The sequence below is a fragment of the Mauremys mutica genome, chromosome 6, assembly GCF_020497125.1.
Source record: "Mauremys mutica isolate MM-2020 ecotype Southern chromosome 6, ASM2049712v1, whole genome shotgun sequence".
Classification (NCBI taxonomy): domain Eukaryota; kingdom Metazoa; phylum Chordata; order Testudines; family Geoemydidae; genus Mauremys; species Mauremys mutica.
Window position 1 is genome coordinate 73,704,312 of NC_059077.1, and position 21,169 is coordinate 73,725,480.

The following is a 21,169-nucleotide window of genomic DNA, read 5'->3' on the forward strand; positions in this document are numbered from 1 at the left end:
CACATGCGCCACAGCATCATACTCTGCACCAGAAGTGCATACCTAACGACAACTGTAATTATAATACGTCTACAAACTATGATAAACTTCATTTATCTTGTCAAATATCCATTGTCTATCGTCCAAAAATCAAATAAAATATACATTGTTCAGTGATCAGCATGCTTTCACCAGTCAAGACAATTGCATGTTTGTTTGGCCATATATATGTACAGCGGGCTGTATATCTTCAAATAAATACACTAACCTCCTCCAGTTCAATGCAATTTTTCTCATAGTCCTAGCTTAGACTGTATGTTTTGGTGTGGAATGTGATGCTCTGGGTGTCATGATGTGTATGTTAGATGGAGTATAGCAATGTGCAGGAGGTAAATTGGACATAGATTACATAAAATAGTTATTGCCTTATTGCTTGTTTCTTTGCCTTTTTGTATTGTTGTTCTCAGCTTTGCATAAAGAGCCCTTGTCCCTCCTTGAAACTTTTTTATGGGATGGAAAATTGGGTGCTTAAACCTGGATTTAGGAGCTAAACCTTAAGTACCCAGACTCAAAAATGATGGCCTAAAAGCAAATTTAATTGCATCTCCTACTGTTAGCTGGAGTAGCAGACACGTAGCCACTTAACTACAGCTGCAGAAATGTGGCATTGGGCTGCCTGTAATAGATAGCATTAGGAATCCTGTCCTAACAATCCACAGATGCACGATTTGATGAAGCTTGTCACAATGCGCTTTCATCAGTGCTGATAGAGCTTCAATATATATTTTCAGATCTTTGGCTTATAACCACTGAATTTCTCGCTTCCTGATGCTGAAAGCAGGGTGGTATTCTCTCTTCCCTCTCTTGGATACTGGTTCTGCTTTACTGTATATGGATAGGGGGGTTGATGATTGGATCCTGTTAGCAATTTAAATCACTGACTCTAATCAGTAAGCAGAAAACCTTGATTGAAACTGGCAATTTTAGTTATGTTTCGCATTTATACTTTTCAGTTATTTTTCTAAAACATGATTCTCATTGGTTGGTGACCATTAAAACATGTTGATTTACAACTAAATGTAACTTTCACACTAAACAGTTATACACACATGTAGCAGTTAAATAGCTTAATTTACATTTGTTCAGACTCTTAGTTTTTACATTTTTGTTGTGGTAGAAAATTGTGAATGATGGAGTTCTTATTTACTAGACTAACTTTTTACTTTCTATTTGTGTCAAGCTCTGTTGGGATGAAAATTCAGTTTAAGATGCACAAAACCAGTATTTAAATTTTTTTCATTAAATAAAACTACTTTAAATGTGCCAGATAAATAAGGAAAAAAAGTTTATCAAAACATGTTTTGAATTTAAAACTGATTTATTAAACGAAGGAAGTATCTGTAGTTAGTGAATTGAATTGATTGTTTCTTGTTATCACACCTTTCAAGATTTTACAACGATTAAATCTCATCCTCTTACACCAAGTTTTTATTCATAGGGTGGAGGAGGAAAAAAAGCTTTCTTGCTTTCTCAACACCCAACTGGTTTCTTAACTTTAAATAAACTACTCATTGAACTGAACTAGTTGAAGAAAATGAAATGGAATATATATTCTCTCTGCACCTACTGTCAAAAGCTGGCTTAACACTTCAGCAGAGTGTGGCTCCAGGTGCTTCACCAGTGACTGAAACCACTGAACTGGTGGAACTTGGCAGCAAACACCCACTGTTTAGTATTAATTTTAATTATTTTAACAGGTTGACAATTTCAAATAGCTTTTTTTTTAAAAAGAACACCTGTATTTAATTTAAATAAAAATCAGTTTTCTTTATTTTAAAAAAAGTTTATTATCCACCTTGTGGAGTTCTGTTATTGGCACTTCGTTTGTTGTTTCTGAGATCCAGGTAGAATAAGTGGATTATCAGTTGTATGTGGACCGCAACAGCCACAGGGGAAGCTCTGATGAGCAGCATATAACTCAGGTTGATAGTGTCTCATTCTTGCTTTTGTTAACATAAAGTGCCTGATCACAAGGTGGCATAGCTATTAAATTACATCAGCAGTGTCTCAGTATGATTTTTAGAAGTTGAATATTCTTTGTTTCTTCTTGAACGAACAAATAGTCATTTTAATGAAAGAGGCAGTTATCTTATGAAGCCAGAAGGAAGACTCATTTATCAGAGGCTTACAAATACCTTCATGAGAATTATGTATCCCATTTGAAACAATCTTACTGGGGCTGTTTCTAGGCCATCATTTCTGTAATAAGGATAATAGTGCTCTTATTTCTGTTTTAACAAGGAATTATAACTGTAAACATTTCCGAATGTTTATCTTTGTGTATGTTTCTGTTCTTGGTCCTGATGTAGAAGTGGCTATCTCAAAGAAAATTAGCAAATCTATGTCATCATCTTAGTTAGAGTTCAAATACTGTAAACCCAGTAGTATTTTAGATGCAGTCTGTTTAGCAAGTGTAATTTTTTTTGGCCCTTCTTTAGAAGCAGTGTCACACTGATGCCAATGCTTTATTCAGCTGGTTACCATTACTAACACTTGTGTACCTCAGGTAACATTTTTCAAAAGCTACCAAGTCTCATTTTGAAAAGAGACTTATGCACTAGGAGCCCAAGTCTCACTGGCTTTCAATATGCCTAGTGCATGAGTCTTTTCTGAAAATGGGACTGGTAACTTGGGTGCTTTTGGAAATGATCCCCTCCTGTTTTAAGATTTTCCTAACTATGGAGTGCAAATCTGTTCGATGTTTATTAGAAGATCATTTTTGTAGGTCTTGAGTGACTACTTAAGATTAATTTCACTGTACTTCAAAAAATCATGTATAGTAGCTTAAAGAGTATTGAGCCAAATAAACATAAAAATATGAAATCTTTTGCACAATAAAAATGTATACTGTATGAGTCAGCCTACAGTAAGTACATTATACATTAGAAAACTTGTGAATAAAGCACCGTAGACTATTAAAGTAAAATTAAAATAATTTTCATTTTGCTGCTTATGCTGTTAAGCATTTTTCTTAGATAGAACAATACTAGTCCATTTTACTTTCACATTCACCAGCATACATGACAGAGGAAAGTTACTTTTGTATAAAAATCATTTCTCTGAGGTTTTAAAAATCAGTGTAAACACTTTTAGTGGTCTTAGATTTTGTAAAATTTTTTAACCATTTAAATTTGGATTAAATTGGTGAATTTCCTTCTTATGTGACTAAAATAACATGGGCCAAAGACTGGATTAACATATGCTTTACATTTGGGTCTGAAGTTTGCCAAACACATTTTCTGGTGAAACAGACAAGAAAATAATTCTTCCAGTGGAAACATATCAAACAAAAATGTCATTTAAGTGATTTCTTAAGAACTGAAAGCAGAAGCATCTAGGAATCAAAAGCAGAAGTGTCCACGTTCATCTGAATTGCTATGACAGTTTCTCAAGTATGTGGGTCTTGGCACATGTATCACTTTATAGGTGATAACCGGCACTTTGTATTACACTTGAGGGGAAGAAAATAGCTAGCCAGTATGGATCTGAGGTTCTTAAACTAATTCAGTATAGCTAGTGTGGAAACACAACCAGCCATTTGTTCTGAAACTGGTTCTGTCCGACTGATAACGTGTGGTATGGTTAGGTTCTCTAGTGTAGTCAGAATTGGTGGTTCTGCTTGTGTTAGTTTCTCATCTGTTTTATAGATTTTTTTCACTTCCAGTTGTATAGTTTTAACTGGGCTACTTTTATTTCATGGTTTTGTATCAAGGCTTCTTGAAGTTTGAAAGTATGGTGGCTGAGCACATGAGGTTAGCAAATTGACAGAATAATTACAGCGCCAAATACTGACAAATGTGCAGTAGATAATGGCACCACAGGAAGAGCTCCAGTGGAATAGAAAATATTAAAACTGTACATTTTGCACTGAAAAATGGGTGAACGGTCAATCTTAACTTTTCTCATTTATCTGTGTGAAAGGGCACTAACTGCCAAAAGCAAAATGGAGACTTCTGCTAGGTCTCTGTGTGAGAGAGCCTAGCCACCTATACCCTGATTACGTGGGACAGATGTAACCAACTGGATGTAGTTGGACTATAAGTCTACACTGCAACTAGACACCTACAGCTGGCCCATGCCAGTTGACTCAGGCTCGTGGGGCTTGGGCGGCGGGGCTGTTCAGTTGCAGTGTAGACATTTAGGTTAGGCTACACCTGAACTCTGGGATCCTCCTATCTTACAGGGTCCTAGAGCCTGGGCTCCAGCCTGAACCCAGATGTGTACGCCACACAGTTAAACAGCCCCACAATCTGAGCCCCACGAGCCTCAGTCAGCTGGCATGGGCCAGCCATGGGTGTCTAATTGCAGTGTAGACATACCCGTAAGTATTAGAAGTGAACTGCAAAGCAAAAACCGGTGCCTTTTACTGCTCCTTTGAGAAATAAAACAGTCTAAATACATACAGTAGTAACAGGTCACCACTTTCTTTTTGCTGAATATCCTTAGTAAGCTCTTAGGAGGACTTCAATGGTGGTTTCCCTCACTTATCTAAAACCTAAGCTACAGCTCTCCCCAAGTGAGGTGGGACAGTGCTTATTCTCAGACTACATTTCTTGAGTTTGTTACTGTGAGAATCAGTATCCTCTCTACATATCTGAGGGCATGCAGGGCTGCAGCTTTGACATCACCATTTGGGTAGTTCGAAGACAGCTAGCCAAATAGATGAATCTTATATTTCTGACTTTTTTTTCCAAAAAAAGCTTTTTTGAAAAAAAATTTTAGGCGGTCACTATACATTACAAAATAGCAGTAAAAGGCATAAACTTTTACTTTTCAATTTACTTTTTGAAAATCACTATGGAGTCTGGAAATGCCCACACTAACAGAGCACTGGCTGATGATTAGCGCAGACTGTGTGTGTGTTGTACTTATGTGGCTCCCATAATTTAAGCAGTTCCTCAGATACTGTGGTTCAGTATGTAAGTAATGTTTGCCAGTGAGAATCTTCCCTCCTGTTAGAGAACGTCCTGACTTGAGTGCTTCTAAGTGTCAAAATATGCCCAAATATCTTCATGGTCCCTGGAGGTAAAATGGGGATGAGAGAGTGGCAAGAAATTGCATATGGAAGAATTGATCATTTTGCTACATGAATCAAGAGTTATGCACTAAGTAATAGGAGCTATAGAAACAGCGAATATAATGTTCCCATTTTGCTATGAAAAAATAATTGCATTTTGAATAGTACAATGAAGGCATATGAGTTTATATACTAAATATAAATATTAAATATACTTAGAATCTGGGTCCTTAATTACATTAAGAAAGGTGTGCAGTTATGTATGCAACATGTCTAACTTTAAAGATTGTTAACCTCACAAAAGCAAGGCAGTTCAGTTTTCAGCTGAAAATATAAACTGTTGCTGCAGCCTTGAGCTGATGTGCTATTTGTAAAAATCAATAGACTTAGTGAACTGAATTCTTTTCTGTTAGGTTGGTATGATTCAGAGTAACTCCAAAGTCAGTGATGTCCAAGTTACATTGGTATATGACTACAATTTGCCATGGGAAATCCAGATTATAACCATTTTCTTGTTTATATAATTCTAAAGTAATCAAAATAAAATATATGAAAGCTGATAAATGTTTACTATATCAAAAGGCTATTGGTACACAGAAATAAGATTTTAAAGTGCATATCTTGTTAAGTAATAATTTCAGTAAAAATATCATTGAGTTATTTCGGAATATACAAAGTTCTGTTCCGGTTGAGATAAAGATTTATATAGACTGTGGCCAAATTCAGGTACTGGGGGAAGGAACGATAAACTTATAATGGACAAATATGTAGTATCTAGGCTATGGGAGTCATTTCTCTGGACTCCAGAGAGTACTTGGATTATGTCTTGAAATGTAATGGTTTATATATATTATGCATTTTAATCCTATTTAGTGTAAGTGTGAATATTTCTACTATTCATATAAATGTCTAAACTTTTTGAATTCTGCTAATCTCTTGTCTGGATGTTTTACGGTAGTGAGTGTCTGAGGTGGTTCATGCATTGTGTTAAATTACCTTTATCGGTTTTAAATTTTGTGCATTCTTTAGCTTCATTGGTTGTCCTCATTCTTAAAACAGGAATTTATAGGCTATGAAGATGTCCATTAAGCAGGCTTTGAATTGATAACTGAGCAATTTAGCTACTGGATTGTTGACCATGTTGAACTTCATGAATTTATATAAATACTGCATATGTGCAGCAGATCTGTATGCTTAAAAATGTGTAGGAAATCTTCACTACCCTGCATGCAGGCTCTCCTAATTTAAGAGAATGACTATTGCCACTCTCACAATCTTAGAAACACCCCCCCCCCCCCAAAAAAAAAACAACAAACAAACGGAAAACCAAAACCTAAAGACTTCCGCTGAAGGCTTCATTACCTGCTACAATATCTAAATACTTATTGGGGTTTGAGTACTGAATTCTAAAACTAACCTCTTCACACACTGTTTTTATTCTTGCCAAAGTCAGTTCTTCCTTGTGCCCCCAAATATCCCTTGATTTAATTGCTCTGTTTTGAACAGAGATCTTGCTGACAAAGTTCACTTCAAAGTACCGGTACATTTTTTACAGCTAAATTTTAGAGCAAAACCCCCTGAAATTGGAGGAAGGCTGTAATGTAAACTATAACTAACAGTACAATGGAAACCCATATAAGCATGTATCCTTTAAACTATTAGTGCAATGTTTGCAATAATTCTCAATTTGAAGAATGAAGAAATATACAATAAGATGTACAATCAATTCCTATGAATGACAGTAATCTTGTAGGTAGTGTGCTAGTGAAATATTTTATATCATGCATATATGTTATGGGCATCTTGTGTAATATTTTCTACTAATTCATAAAATCTTTACCTAGAAGCTACAGAAGAGGTTTCTCTGGACAGTCCAGAAAGGGAACCAATACTGTCTCCAGATCCTACTCCTGCAATCACTCCTGTAACGCCCACTACACTAGTAACTCCCAGAATGGAATCAAAAAGTATAACAGCCCCTGTGATTTTTGATAGATCCAGGGAAGAGGTAACTGAATAATTTAGTATTTTAACACTTTGTTGCAAATACTATTGCTATGATATGTACAGATTTAAAAATATGAAATACCATAACTTAAAACAGCATGAAAAATTGCAACTGAAGGTATTAACTATGTAGTTTCTGAATCACAAGAACATTCATTGCCATGGGGTGTGTGTGAAATTTATGCAAATATCTATTGCATGTTTACTTTCTGCAAGATGTCCTTCTTAGGAAAGATCTTACGAATATTCATTTGGGGGATTCTGTTCACAACTCCCTGTATATTGAGATCAAGATTCAATCTATAGTCCATAACAATTGTTTTCCTTGCTCCCATATGTACAGCTAATACACTGATGATATAAAAGTTGCAAAATAAAAACATTACTTGAAATAGTCGTGACCAAATACTGAAGAGATGCTGAGTACCTGAACTCCCACTGGTATGTTGTAGATCTAACTTTAGGCACTGCTTCAAAAATCACAAGTGGCATATGTATCAAGAAATGTTGCTACATGGCTGATGATAACCTGAATGTTAAGAACTTTGGTGGTGCAATAAGATCACCAGCGATGGACAAACTGAATAAACTGCCGGACCACCTTAAGGATCTAATCATAGGAGGCCATCAATATTACTTTGTTCAAGAGCAAAAATCTGGTGCTGAGCAAATCAGTTCCCATTCATAGCAATGGGAGTTGCAGGCACTCAGCACATGGGAGTATTTGGCAGATGGAATATCAAATGTGAATACAAAGCATTGGTTTTATAATTGGCTTCATATGTAAATGTCCCAATACTAAGTGAGATACTTCATCACCACACTAACCTTTGCACTTGCAATATAAGTACCAAATTTAATTCTCTGCATTATATGTATGTATACGTAGCTTACCTAGTTTTCTCTGACATCTGTTTAACTGCTTGCACATGTGAATAATGAGAAATAATGGACTTCAATATGTTGCTTGTCCAAATGGAATTGGTAAATGTACTTTCTTTTTGTGCTGTATATATGGTTATAAAGAAGGCTAGGGAGTATGTAACTACTGTGTGATAAAGAGAAATGTATTCTGCTTCTGGTGGTTGTTGACAGTCATGTTTTAAGTTATTAAAGGTTGACTAAAAAGGGAAACACTTTATCTTGGAACAGAGATTGTTTACATGATTTTAACTCTACATGTCAGTAATTTCCAGGGTGGATAAAAATCAATAATATTTGTAATAAAAAAAATTGGATTTTTTTGATAAAATGCTTTTTGAGGAAAAAACCTATCTTTAAGATGGTTTTAATTAAGGTACATTATAGCTCAAAAATATCTCATCATGGAATAGGGATTATAAATTCTAATTCTATAGTATGAGACAATATATTCATGTAATGTTTAAGAAAAGTTTTGTAAATGAGTTCCAATAGTTCATGGATTAGGTACCCAATCTTATGAGGTTCCAGGGATTTCTGTATAGATTATTTAGGTTAATCTTTATATCTGCCCAGTGGGACTCAGTGCTCAGTCTAGAAGATACCATCAGAGATGCTTAGTTTTGCAGTTCTCAAACTGTGGATTTGTGTCTCCAGAGATAATATGCTTGTTAACAGCAAAAGTGTTTTAAAATAAATAAATAATATATAGAGGTGAGAAATAACAGACCTCAACCCTACTGTCCCTCTGCAGATGTGTGTACACAGAGTCAATCCCTTACCTCTCTAAAAGTGCTGTTTCAAAAAGTTCAATGAATAGAAGATTGTTGGGGGCAGCATAGATCTGGACAAGAAGAAGTCTGGAAATAAATGTGAGAAGGGAGGGACAGGCAGTAGAAACAAAAGTGAAACTGATTGAGCAGCATATTCCATAAGTCTTGAGGTCTTTCTGAGTGTAGCCTTCATTGATTTGAGATCTACCATACCATTCTCTCACTAGAAGGGAAAACCTGTAATGGCAGCAGACCGTAAAAGAGACCCAGTTTGGGAATATTTTAATTAAGTTCCTCTACCTGTGAAGAATATGTGTTAAGATTATAACAACCAACAAGAATGCACTTTTATGTAGAAATCCATGATTAAATCGAGTCTTCCTGACTACTGATTTAAATCAAATCCCCCCTGGTAATTTCCAATGTTTGTGTCCTTAAAGCAAAACATTAATTAATTTAAAATTCCCAGACTTAAACATGTTTTGGGTTTTCCAAGAAGATTCATATTTCTTGAAGTAATAGATTCTTCCTTCAGGTTAATAGTTCCATCCCCCCAGTGTTTCAAAAATACATTTATCCGAAACCCTATTTTTAGAAACTCTGTATTATCTAAATTCTTTCCTTGTCCCCAGCATGAGATACAGGCTGCAAAGGGCATGTATCTCATGCGGCGGGACAAAGAAAGGATTCAGATAATGTGGTGCTTCAGGTAACAGAGCAGAGATGATCAGCCAGGACTGTGAGGAGGATGAGCCCCTGGATGCAGAGGAGGCCACCCTGTTGCTAAAGGGCTCCTACAGCAGCAAAGGGACCCCTGTGTAGCCCCACTGTCATGGGAACAAGTGAGCAGGGCCATGACAGACCTGCAGAGCCCTCTGTGCTGCTGCAGGGCTGGTGACACCCAATCCCTGCACGCGCAAGGTCCACAGGGGAGGCTGTGGTCCTGGTGGGGTAGAGCAGAGACTCCTGGCCAGGACTGCGGGAAGGAGTCAGCCAAGCTCATGGCTGCATGTGGAGCCACCCCACTTCTGAATGGCTCCTGCCCTCTGTTACCTGAACTCCTGATTATCCAGTTAAAATCCGTGTCCCCTATGCTATTCTGTTTTTCCTTTCAGAAGGTGGAGATAGCTACCAGGGGAAAGGCTGTTCTAGATTTGATTTTGACAAATAGGGAGGAATTGGTAGAGAATTTGAAAGTGGAAGGCAGCTTGGGTGAAAGTGATCATGAAATGATAGTGTTCATGATTTTAAGGAATGGTAGGAGAGAAAACAGCAAAATAAAGACAGTGGATTTCAAGAAGGCAGACTTTAGCAAACTCAGAAAGTTGGTAGGTAAGATCCCATAGGAAGCAAGTCTAAGGGGAAAAACTATAGAAGACAGTTGGCAGTTTTTCAAAGAGACATTATTAAGGGCACAAGAGGAAACTATCCCACTGCGTAGGAAAGATAGGAAGTATGGCAAGAGACCACCCTGGCTTAGCCAGGAGATCTTCAATGATCTAAAAATTAAGAGTCCTACAAAAAGTGGAAACTAGGTCAAATTACAAAAGATGAATATAAACAAATAACACAAGTATGTAGGAACAAAATTAGAAAGGCCAAGGCACAAAATGAGATCAAACTAGCTAGAGACGTAAAGGGTAACAAGAAAATATTCTACAAATACATTAGAAGCCGGGGAAGACCAAGGACAGGGTAGGCCCGTTACTCAATGGAGGAGGGGAGTGAAATAATAACCGAAAATGTGGAAATGGCAGAGGTGCTTAATGACTTCTTTGTTTCAGTTTTCACCAAGAAGGTTGGTGGTGATTGGATGTCTAACACAGTGAATGCCAGTGAAAATGAGGTAGGATCAGAAGAGGCTAAAATAGGGAAAGAACAAGTTAAAAATTACTTGGACAAGTTAGATGTCTTCAAGGCACCAGGGCCTGATGAAATGCATCCTAGAATACTCAAGGAGCTGACTGAGGAGATAACTGAGCCATTGGCGATTATCTTTGAGAAGTCATGAAAGATGGGAGAGATTCCAGAAGACTGGAAAAGGGCAAATATAGTGCCCATCTATAAAAAGGGAAATAAGGACAACCCAGGGAATTACAGATCAGTCAGCTTAACTTCTGTACCCGGAAAGATAATGGAGCAAATAATTAAGCAATCAGTTTACAAACATCTAGAAGATAAGGTGATATGTAACAGTCAGCATGGATTTCTCAAAAACAAATCGTGTCAAACCAACCTGACATGGTAACAACCAACCTGACAGGGTAACAAGCCTCCTGGATGCGGGGAAGTGGTAGACATGGTATATCTTGATTTTTAGTAAAGCTTCTGATACTGTCCCACATGACCTTTTCATAAACTAGGGAAATGCAATCAAGATGGAGCTACTATAAGGTTGGTGCAAAACTGATTGGAAAACCATTCCCAGAGAGTAGTAATCACAGTCCTGCTGGAAGGGCATAACGAGTAGGGTCCCACTGGGATCAGTTCTGGGTCCAGTTCTGTTCAATATCTTCTTCAATGATTTAGATAATGGCATAGAGAGTACACTTATAAAGTTTGCGGACGATACCAAGCTGGGAGGGTTGCAAGTGCTTTGGAGGATAGGATTAAAATTCTAAATGATCTGGACAAACTGGAGAAATGGTTTGAAGTAAATAGGATGAAATTCAATAAGGAAAAATGCAAAGTACTCCATTTAGGAAGGAACAGTCAGTTGTACACATACAAAATGGGAAACGACTGCCTAGGAAGGAGTACTGCGGAAAGGGATCTGGGGACATAGTGGACCACAAGCTAAATATGAGTTAACAGGTAATGCTGTTGCAAAAAGAAAGCGAATATCATTCTGGGATGTATTAGCAGGGATGTTGTAAGCAAAACACAAGAAGTAATTCTTATGCTCTACTCTGCTCTGATTAGGCTTCCACTGGACTATTGTGTCCAATTCTGGGTGCTACGTTTCAGGAAGGATGTGGACAAATTGGATAGAGTCCAGAGAAGAGCAACAAAAATGATTAAAGTTCTAGACAACATGACCTATGAGGGAAGATTGAAAAAATTGGGTTTGTTTAGTGTGGAAAAGAGAAGGCTGAGAGGTGACATAACAGTTTTCAAATATGTAAAAGGTTGTTACATGGAGGAGTAAAAAAAATTGTTTTTCTTAAACTCTGAGTGTAGGACAAGAAGCAATGGGCTAAGATTGAAGCAAGGGAGGTTTAAGTTGGACATTAGGGAAAACTTCCTAACTGTCAGGGTGGTTAAGCACAGGAATACGCTGCCTCGGGAGGTTGTGGAATCTCCATCATTGGAGATTAAGAGCAGGTTAGACAAACACCTATCAGGAATGGCCTAGATAATTAGTCCTGCCTTGTGTTCAGGGGACTGGACTAGAGGTCTCTTCCAGTTCTATGATTCTATAATTGGGAGTGTACTGTATTCATTTGACAAGCATCTCAACAGAATTTGTTTGTGAGCTGCACAGCATGCAGACTGTTTTCCTAGACTGTTTTCTTGTCTCCTTTGAACTGCTTCTTGCCAGACAGATCTCTCTGCTTTGATGTGATTCTTGTTCCCCCACTCCAAACCGGCTTCCCTCTTGTTCACCCTTCTCCTATGACAATGTGTGGATTTCATAAAGGATTTAATGGAAGGCCTGACAAAGTCTGCATCATGCCACATGGAGTTTAGGAACTGCACATGAGTGGTCAGGACTTGAGCGGTGTCTAAAATATTTCAGTTCCCCTTACGAACAATAAAATAGAATTTAATTTTCCTCCCCATTCAGTCTCCCCCTCTCCCTTCTGCAATTAAAGGTGTCTGTAATAGCTAGAAAAAACTAATTTGATATTTCTAGACTAATTCCAGATAGTTTTCTCTTTATGATCCGGAAATTTAGGGAAATGTTTTAAATGAAAACATGTGAGTTTTGGTTTTAACCCCATTTCTTCTAAACATATGTCCAATTTGCTTCAAACTTCCTCTAGAAAAAAATCTCCTTTTGATATAAAATGAGACCTGTAACATTTCAGGTGGATAAGGTTTCCCAACTAAAAGCCTTTGTGGGAGGGCTCAAAATGCAACTTTTAGGGAAAGCATTTTTCAACCTTTTACTATGGTAAATACTAGTGTCTTCACATTTTCCACTAAAATGGGATGGAAGGGATCTCAGTTATGCTTTTTTAGGTCCCACACAGATTTACTGTTTTTTCTTGTATCCACAGATTTAGTTGGGGAGCTACCTTAATTATCCTTTGAAAGTTAACTCACTGGTATACTGTTAATGCCGTACATTCTTCTCTGTAGATTGAAGAGGAAGCAAATGGAGATGTATTTGATATAGAAATCAATGTCTCAGACCCAGAGAAAGTTGGTGAGTTGATATCTCAGACACAGAAAGATGGAATTCTTTCAGCATTAAATTGTCTACTTGCTATTTGAAAAAAAAACTTTGGTGTTAGCATAATTTTGCATTTATTTATAATTCCAGCATATATGTGATTCAGAAGACTTGCCCTTGGATTAACTACCTTTCTTTTAACTGTGTATCTTCTTACAGGGGATGGCATGAATGCTTACATGGCATACAGAGTAACAACAAAGGTAACTATTGTCTCCAACTACTTTTCACCTTGAATATAAATATACAGAATATCAACTACAGTACACCTGAGTAGATGAAAAAATAACTGAAAATTAAAATACAACTTTTCTGTGGATTTTTTTTTTTAGACATCACTTTCTATGTTTCACAAAAATGAATTCTCTGTTAAAAGAAGATTCAGTGACTTTCTTGGTTTGCACAGCAAATTAGCAACAAAATACCTGCACGTTGGTTACATTGTGCCTCCAGCGCCAGAAAAAAGTATTGTAGGTAAGCACGGTTTCTATAAGGATGAACATATTCATCCAATCTTTGATTCGGCTTTATTTGTCTTGCATTAGCCCTCAAATATTATTTAAATGCTAATATTAAAATTGTAACACATGGTGTCTGGAAAAAAATGTACAGTTCATGTCAAAATATCTTGCATAGAATACTGCCAACTGCTTGGATCTGAGGATCTTGAAAATGGGTTGTAAATTAAAATGCTTGTAAAAGAAGACTATTTTTAGTGCAAGTAGGGATTAAGGGTGAAATGAGAATAGGAATAGTAACAAAAGGTATTCAACAGTAAACTTCGGTTGAGAAAATATATATAACTACCCCCCTCCTGGAGCATATAAGAAGTGAGGTAGTATGAAAAGGAGATCTGACCTAATGCCTGGCCTCCTGTTTTTTATCCATTTTCCTAGATTTTCAGTCTAGTCTCTTTGCTTTGAGACTTTTTCATTTAACTTACTTTGTGTTCATTACCAATTGTTTGAAGTAGTATCCCTTGCATTTCCTGTTTAGTCCATATCCTAACTCATCTGTTCAGCTTTGAACCCCTTACTTGTCAATAGATTTCAGTCCTTTTTGTAATTTTTGAAAACACCTGTTAATGTCCCCTTATTTGTCCTAATTTCTAATGAGAATAAGCCTCTCTCCCTTAAAGTGTGGTTCTGCTTTGAACAGTGACCCTGAATGACACCGGTGTCTCCATGAATGCCGTTTAGGATCAGATCCTCAGCTGGTATAAGTCAGCATGGTCTCTTGAGCACATAAATGCTGGAACTAGTGGGGCTGGGGATGCTGCCGCACCTCCCTGGCTTGATGTGGTTTCTGTCATATACAGAGTTTACAGTTTGGTTCAATGGCTCTCAGCACTCCCCACTATACAAGTTGTTTCAGCACCCCTGATTTAGCAAGGATCTACCTCCAGTGTGCTCTCTTAATAAAGATGATTTCTTGTTGCCAGTCCTTCAAGCTTAGTGTGGGCACTGGGAGTAGCAGGTTCTCTTTCTGCATCACACACATTTAAAGGCTCTCAAGGCCAAATTGAGCCTTCAGTTATATCCTGCAAAGCCATTACATTCAGTGTAACTGATTGGAGTTTAATAAGCAATTTTGTTTGATACACAAGGAGGAATAGAATCCATCTTCCTCTCCCATAACTGTAGTTGGTGTCTTAAGGTAACAGAAGTAAAAAGTAGTAAAACTTATTTTTATCACTGAAATAAGTAAATATTGCTGAGTATGCACAGGAAGCAAATCTTTATGTAAAATTGTACCTTCTTACACAAGTCATTCTACAGTGTAGGACTGCATTTTAACTTGTCCTCATAACTTAAATATCTGGTCTCAATAATCTTCACTGGCCTCTTCTAAGGCAATGGTATAATGACCAGTACTTTATACTATATTCCAGATGGGTGTCTGAAGTGTGCTGTACTAACAGTATGTAATCTCGTGATTCTGTTCCTCTACTGATATAATCTAGCTTCTTATTTGTCTTTTCTAACTGCAACTGTGAACTGAGCTGACTTTTAATTACTCTTCCACAGTAACCACTAAATCATTTCTGTAGCGTGCTATGACTGTTCCGTTTTAGTATATACAGTACAGAATAATCGTTTAATCTGCATTGGGATGATAGCCAGAGAATAGATTCAGTGCAGTATATTTCAATAACTCAACAATAGGTAACTGATGCATCTAGTAATTTTGTTCTAAGTATTGACATGGCTAGAGGTGTTTAAATCTGTTTATTGCTCAGAGGTGTGAATTGTGTTCATTTGTAAAGTTTTCACCAAAGCTGTTCATTCACTTTAGGTTATCTTTGAGTGTTCTACTGAAATTAAATTAATGGATCTAATTTTTATCTGTAGTTTAAACTGTTAACAGATCAGGGAGGTAGTGATTTATTCAGTGTAAAAGTCAGCCAATTCTGATTTATTTTTTCCATCTTGCTGTATATGATGCAATAGATTTGTTAGATGCTCAAAACATGAAGCCCTCATTACTTTTTGTCCTTCTCTCTTTTCTACTGATCTGATGGTTAAGAAGAGAAATCCTGGCACCTCTGGCACCTTTGTACATTATGGGGAACACTTATGGCATCAGCTGTTTTCTCTACTTGCTCTATCTACAGTGAACAGCTCCCATCAAATCCCCAGACTTGAAAAATATGTGGTGCCTGAAAGTGTCATGAAATTCTAGAGCCACAGTATATCACTGCCCTAAAGTATCTCTGATAAACAGGGTGAGAGGGGGGTACGGGACTAGACTAGATGTACCACTGATCTGGTACTGTATGGCAGTTCTCGCATCTCTGGAAAACTAATTTTGATTGTATGAATAAGTCCCGCTGAACTAGGCTGGGTTAGTGTATGTGTGTGTGTGTCATTCACAATGAATGTTGATAAAACCTTTATCCCACAGAGTTTCTATAATTTACAGAAATTGTGGTAAAAAAAATTAGTTTATTGGGATTACTTTTATATTTTTATTCTTGCTTACCACGAGGCCACTTATACAGGGTGTAGAGGGAGCTATAAAAGCTCTTAGAAAAAGCTGTTGGAAAAAATTAAACCCCAAAGTTGTGACTTCAGGGTCCTGTATTTTGGGACCTTGTAAGGCTAAAATTGAGTTGGGTCCAACCAAGCCTGAGAATCTTCCCTTTGCAATGAATGGGATGAGATTCCTATTTCTAGCCCTGGATAGTTATGAGATACCTTTAAAAAGGGGAAGAAGGAGAATCCGGGGAACTACAGATGGGTCAGCCTCACCTCAGTCCCTGTAAAATCATGGAGCAGGTCCTCAAGGAATCCATTTTGAAGCATTTGGAGGAGAAGGTGGTGATCAGGAACAGTCAATGTGAATTTACCAAGGGCAAACCATGCCTGATCAACCTGATTGCCTTCTGTGATGAGATAAATGGCTCTATGGATATGGGGAAAGCAATGGGCTTCATCAAATGTTTTGATGCGGTCTCCCACAGTATTCTTGCCAGCAAGTTAAAAAAGCTGACTGTATCATCGGGCTCAACAGGTAGTGATCAACAGCTCGATTTCTAGTTGGCAGCCGATATCACGCAGAGTGCCCCAGAGGTTTTTTCTTCAACATCTTCATTAATGATCTGGATGATGGGATGGATTGTACTCTCAGCAAGTTTGTGGATGACACTAAGCTGGGGAGAGAGGTAGATATGCTAGAGGATAAAGATAGGGCCCAGAGTGACCTAGACAAATTGGAGGATTAGGCCAAAAGAAATCTGATGAGGTTCAACAAGGACAAGTGCAGAGTCCTGCACTTAGGATGGAAGAATCCCATGCACTGCTACAGGCTGGGGACTGACTGGCTAAGCGGCAGTTCTGCAGAAAAAGAGCTGGGGATTACAGTGGACAAGAAGCTGTATATGAATCAACAGTGTGCCCTTGTTGCCAAGAAGGCTAATGGCATATTGGGCTGCATTAGTAGGAGCACTGCCAGCAAATTGAGGGAAGTGATTATTCCCCTCTATTCGGCATTGGTGAGGCTACATCTGGAGCATTGCGTCTAGTTATGGTCCCCCCACTACAGAATAGATGTGGATGACAGGGCATGGATCACTTGATGATAACCTGTCAGTTCATTCCCTTTGGGGCCCCTGCCATTGGCCACTGTCAGAGGACAGGATACTAGGCTTGGTGGACCTTTGGTCTGACCCTGTATGACCGTTCTTATGTTCCTATTAAATTAAAAGTAATAGAATGAAAATGTTGGGTGTTTGACTGTATCATTATTATTAAAAATGCACTATAATATAAAGAGGTCTTCTCTAGGAGGCAGGTTAAATAATATTTAGGAGCCAGTTGATGATGATAACATTTCAATTGAATAAGAGCTCAAGAAAAAATAAAACTAGAATAGGTGGTGATAAAATACTTTCATAAATACACAGGTTCAAAGATTGTATCAACAGTTAACTGAAGGCCCCGTATACAAAACAGATTTTGTTATGAAAAAGGAAATAAGTGATAAACTATTGGCTCAAATGCTTAAAGGGATTCAAGAGCAATGTATTATTCCAGCAATTAAAAACAATCTACAGAATACAGTTGTACACTCTAGTGATATATGTGCTACTTTGGTTGTTTATTATGAAAACCTCTATGCCTCAGATACTCCAAGCTCCTGAAGTTATTCAGAAATATCTGGAAGTAGCAAAGTTGCCAAAGACGAACAAAATTGATAAAGAAATTTTAGACAAAGAAATAACAGAAGAAGAAATCTTAGAGGTTAGCAAGTAGGAAAAGTGTTAAAAATTCCAGGACCTGACAGCTTTCCAGCTGAATTTTATAAGTATTTAAAGAAGTATTAGTATGTCCCTTGAGAGGTACCTTCAATATTATTGCATTAGGGGAGGGCTTCCATAACCTATGAAAGAAGCCACTGTTGTTATCCCTAAAGTTGGAAAAGGCCTTGCCTTATGCAGCTCATATAGGCGTATCTCACTGCTGAATCATGACAAAGATTTTAGCAAAAATACTAGCTAGCCAATTGCAGTCTATGCTCTGAGTTTGTACGAATCCAGATTAAACTGGATTCACTAAGGATAGACATGTGAGACAATATTCTGATAGTGCTTGGAATCATCTATAATGCCAGATCAAAAAAAGATCCATTTCTTTTGTTATCACGTGATGCAGAGAGAGCTTTTGATAGAATAGAGTCAAACTTTGTGTCAAGTCCTGTCTTATATGGTTGCTGGCCCTCAGATCCTTAAGTGGATAACTACTCTTTACACCAGCCCAAAAGCATCTGTGTGAGCTAGTGAGGTTAAATCTCCCCTGTTTGAATTACACAGAGGAACTTGGAGGGGATCTCCATTGTCTCCCCTTTTTTTTGCACTGGCCATGGAGATTTTGCAAAGAGGATAAGGAACAGTGAATTTATCACTGGAATAGAACTTGCAGGGACACAGCAAAAATAGCTTTATGAACAGATGACGTAATACGATTTTTCTCTGAACCAAATATTTCCCTAAAATTAGTTTCTAAAGAAATCTATTACTGCAGGAAAGCATCTGGATTTCAGATTTGGCATAATTTACTTTAAATGTTAGCTGTAAATTTGCCAGACTGAGATGTCATTCCTTCCAAAAATATTTAGGTACAGATGGGTAACAAAATCTATAATATATCTGGGAATTCAACTCTCAGGCTAGAAGAGCTCTATGATTTAAATAGCAAATCACTAGTATTACAAATGAAAATAAGGTCTGGAGTGCTGTGGGAAGTATGCAATTTCTTGTTTGGGAAGAATAGCCACAGTTAGAATGAACACGTTGCCAAGGATTTCTTTTCTTGTTTAAAAATCTTTGTAATCCTTCTAGAAAAAACTCTAGCAGAAATGCAGAGGACGTTAGAATTTATATGGAGTAAGGGGGAAAGAGTGAGCACCGGTGCTTTGTATAGGAAAGCCATTCAACAGGGTGGATTAGCTAGCTGAAATATTCTATGGTATTGTCAAAACAGTTAGCTCAAAGCAGTTGTGGACTGGGGGACTCTGACACAGCCAAACTATTGAACAAGAAAATTGTGGCAGTGAAAATATCGCTATGTTACCAGGAATTAATAAAAAGTCACACCTTCCAGAAATGTATATACATCTTTTAGTGAAGACTACTCTGGATTTGGAATAGAACTAGAAATATACTATTTTCCCTCTCCAATGATGCCCATTGCAAATTATCCATTGTTCATCCAAATCACAAATTAGAGAGCTTTTTACAGATTGGGAGAGCCATGGAATCACAGAATCATAGAACCATAGGGTTAGAAGGGACAGCAAGGGTCATCTAGTCTGACATGCAGAATTACATATGGTTGGCCATCTATTCAGTAAAGAAACTTTTCTAACATACTTAGAAATCAAATCTAACTTTAACTGGCCCAGTCCCCCATTGTACCAGTACTTTCAAGTTAGGCTTTGTTTCTCAACTTTATAGAAAAGCTGTTTTATACAGACATCTCATTTGAATATAAGCAATGGTGTCAGATCAATTAAGGAACAGAAAAATAACTAATTGATATTAGTTTTTGCAGACAACTTTCCTAACCAAAATAGAGTCCATCTCTGACATGCGGGGAAAAGGATCTGGATATACAAATTACCCTGGATTTGAGCTTGAGATTGCTTTTCCTCTTTTCAGTCTGTAGTATGATGAAAGAACATTTCTTTACGATACCATTTCAATAGTACCTCAGAGCATGCAGGCCTTGGGCGAGGGTGAGATATTGGAGAAATTGTAGTGAAAGAAGAAATTTATATGCATATATAGCGGACGTGTCCAGTCATTAGAGAGTATTGGGATGACATTCGTAACTAAATATTCAGCAATTTGTGATGTTTGTTACCAAAGGATCACTTGGTAATTTTCCTGGGGCTTCCAAGTGGAAATGGTAATACTAAGCTAGTGGTACCTTCTCATTTGAGAAAGAAAAATAGTCCATCTATACAGGAAGTTGGTGATTATGGAAAATTCACACACCAACTGCAAACCAAGCAAAATAGAGGACAGATGCTTAGATATAAGGTTACCATGTAGTCAAAATTCAGACAGTGTAAAACTCGCCTGCAGGGGCGGAGGAGAAACACCTGTCCAATTTTTTGAATGTTAACATTTGATAGACATGCCTGCTCTGTTAAATATATGTAATCAGAGCTCAGTGTAATAAAATCACTAGAAATAATTATCACTCAATTTTAATAAAATCAGTAGAAGTAACATAGGTGTAAGGATTGTCACTGTGTAATATAACGCCCTACTAAAAAGAGAGATCTGATGCTAATATTATTGTATGTCTTTTTAAACACAAACTCACTGTTGTAGAGATTTTGTTTCTGATATTTGCATGGGCACGGATTTGTAAACCTGTTTACGTCCGAATTAGTATTAAAAAAAAAAAAAAGGGCAAGAAAATACAGTATACAGCAGTCTATTCAATAAAGTGGCAAACTTTTTAAAATAGAAGTTGCAGCTTAACTCTGTGGAGTGTGAGTTCCTAATAAGTTTCAAGTCATCTGACGTCTATTAGATTTTGTTTTTTTAATTAGGGCTGTCAAACAATTAAAAAAATTAATTGTGATCAATCGCAGTTTTAATCGCACTTTAAACAATAATAGAATACCAACTGGAATTCCTTATAAATATTTTTGGATGTTTTTCTACATTTTCAAATATATTGATTTCAGTTACAACACAGAATACAAAGTGTACAGTGCTCACTTTATATTAGTGTTGATTTGTACTGTAAAAAACAAAAGGAATAGTATTTTTCAGTTCACCTCAGACAAGTACTGTAGTGCGATCTCTTTATTGTGAAAGTGCAACTTATAAATGTAGATTTTTTTTTAATAACTGCACTCAGAAACAAAACAACATAAAACTTTAGAGAACTATACACCCACTAAATCCTACTTCTTGTTCAGCCAATCACTAAGACAAACAAGTTTGTTTACATTTATGGGCGCTAATGCTGCACACTTCTTATTTACAAAGTCACC

At 37.2% G+C, this 21,169-nt stretch overlaps 1 protein-coding gene across 3 annotated transcripts in view; it reads left to right on the top strand.

Annotated features, from left to right (window-relative positions):
• Window positions 1–21,169, top strand: part of SNX2 (sorting nexin 2) — a 51,631-nt gene that overhangs the window by 13,280 nt on the left and 17,182 nt on the right. For 2 of the 3 annotated variants that reach the window (XM_045020966.1, XM_045020969.1), the window contains exons 3-6: window positions 6,901–7,064; window positions 13,063–13,129; window positions 13,316–13,359; window positions 13,489–13,630. In XM_045020966.1, the coding sequence (XP_044876901.1) occupies window positions 6,901–7,064; window positions 13,063–13,129; window positions 13,316–13,359; window positions 13,489–13,630 (417 nt within the window). The remainder of the gene's footprint in view (window positions 1–6,900; window positions 7,065–13,062; window positions 13,130–13,315; window positions 13,360–13,488; window positions 13,631–21,169) is intronic. The other variant, XM_045020967.1, reaches the window with a different exon arrangement.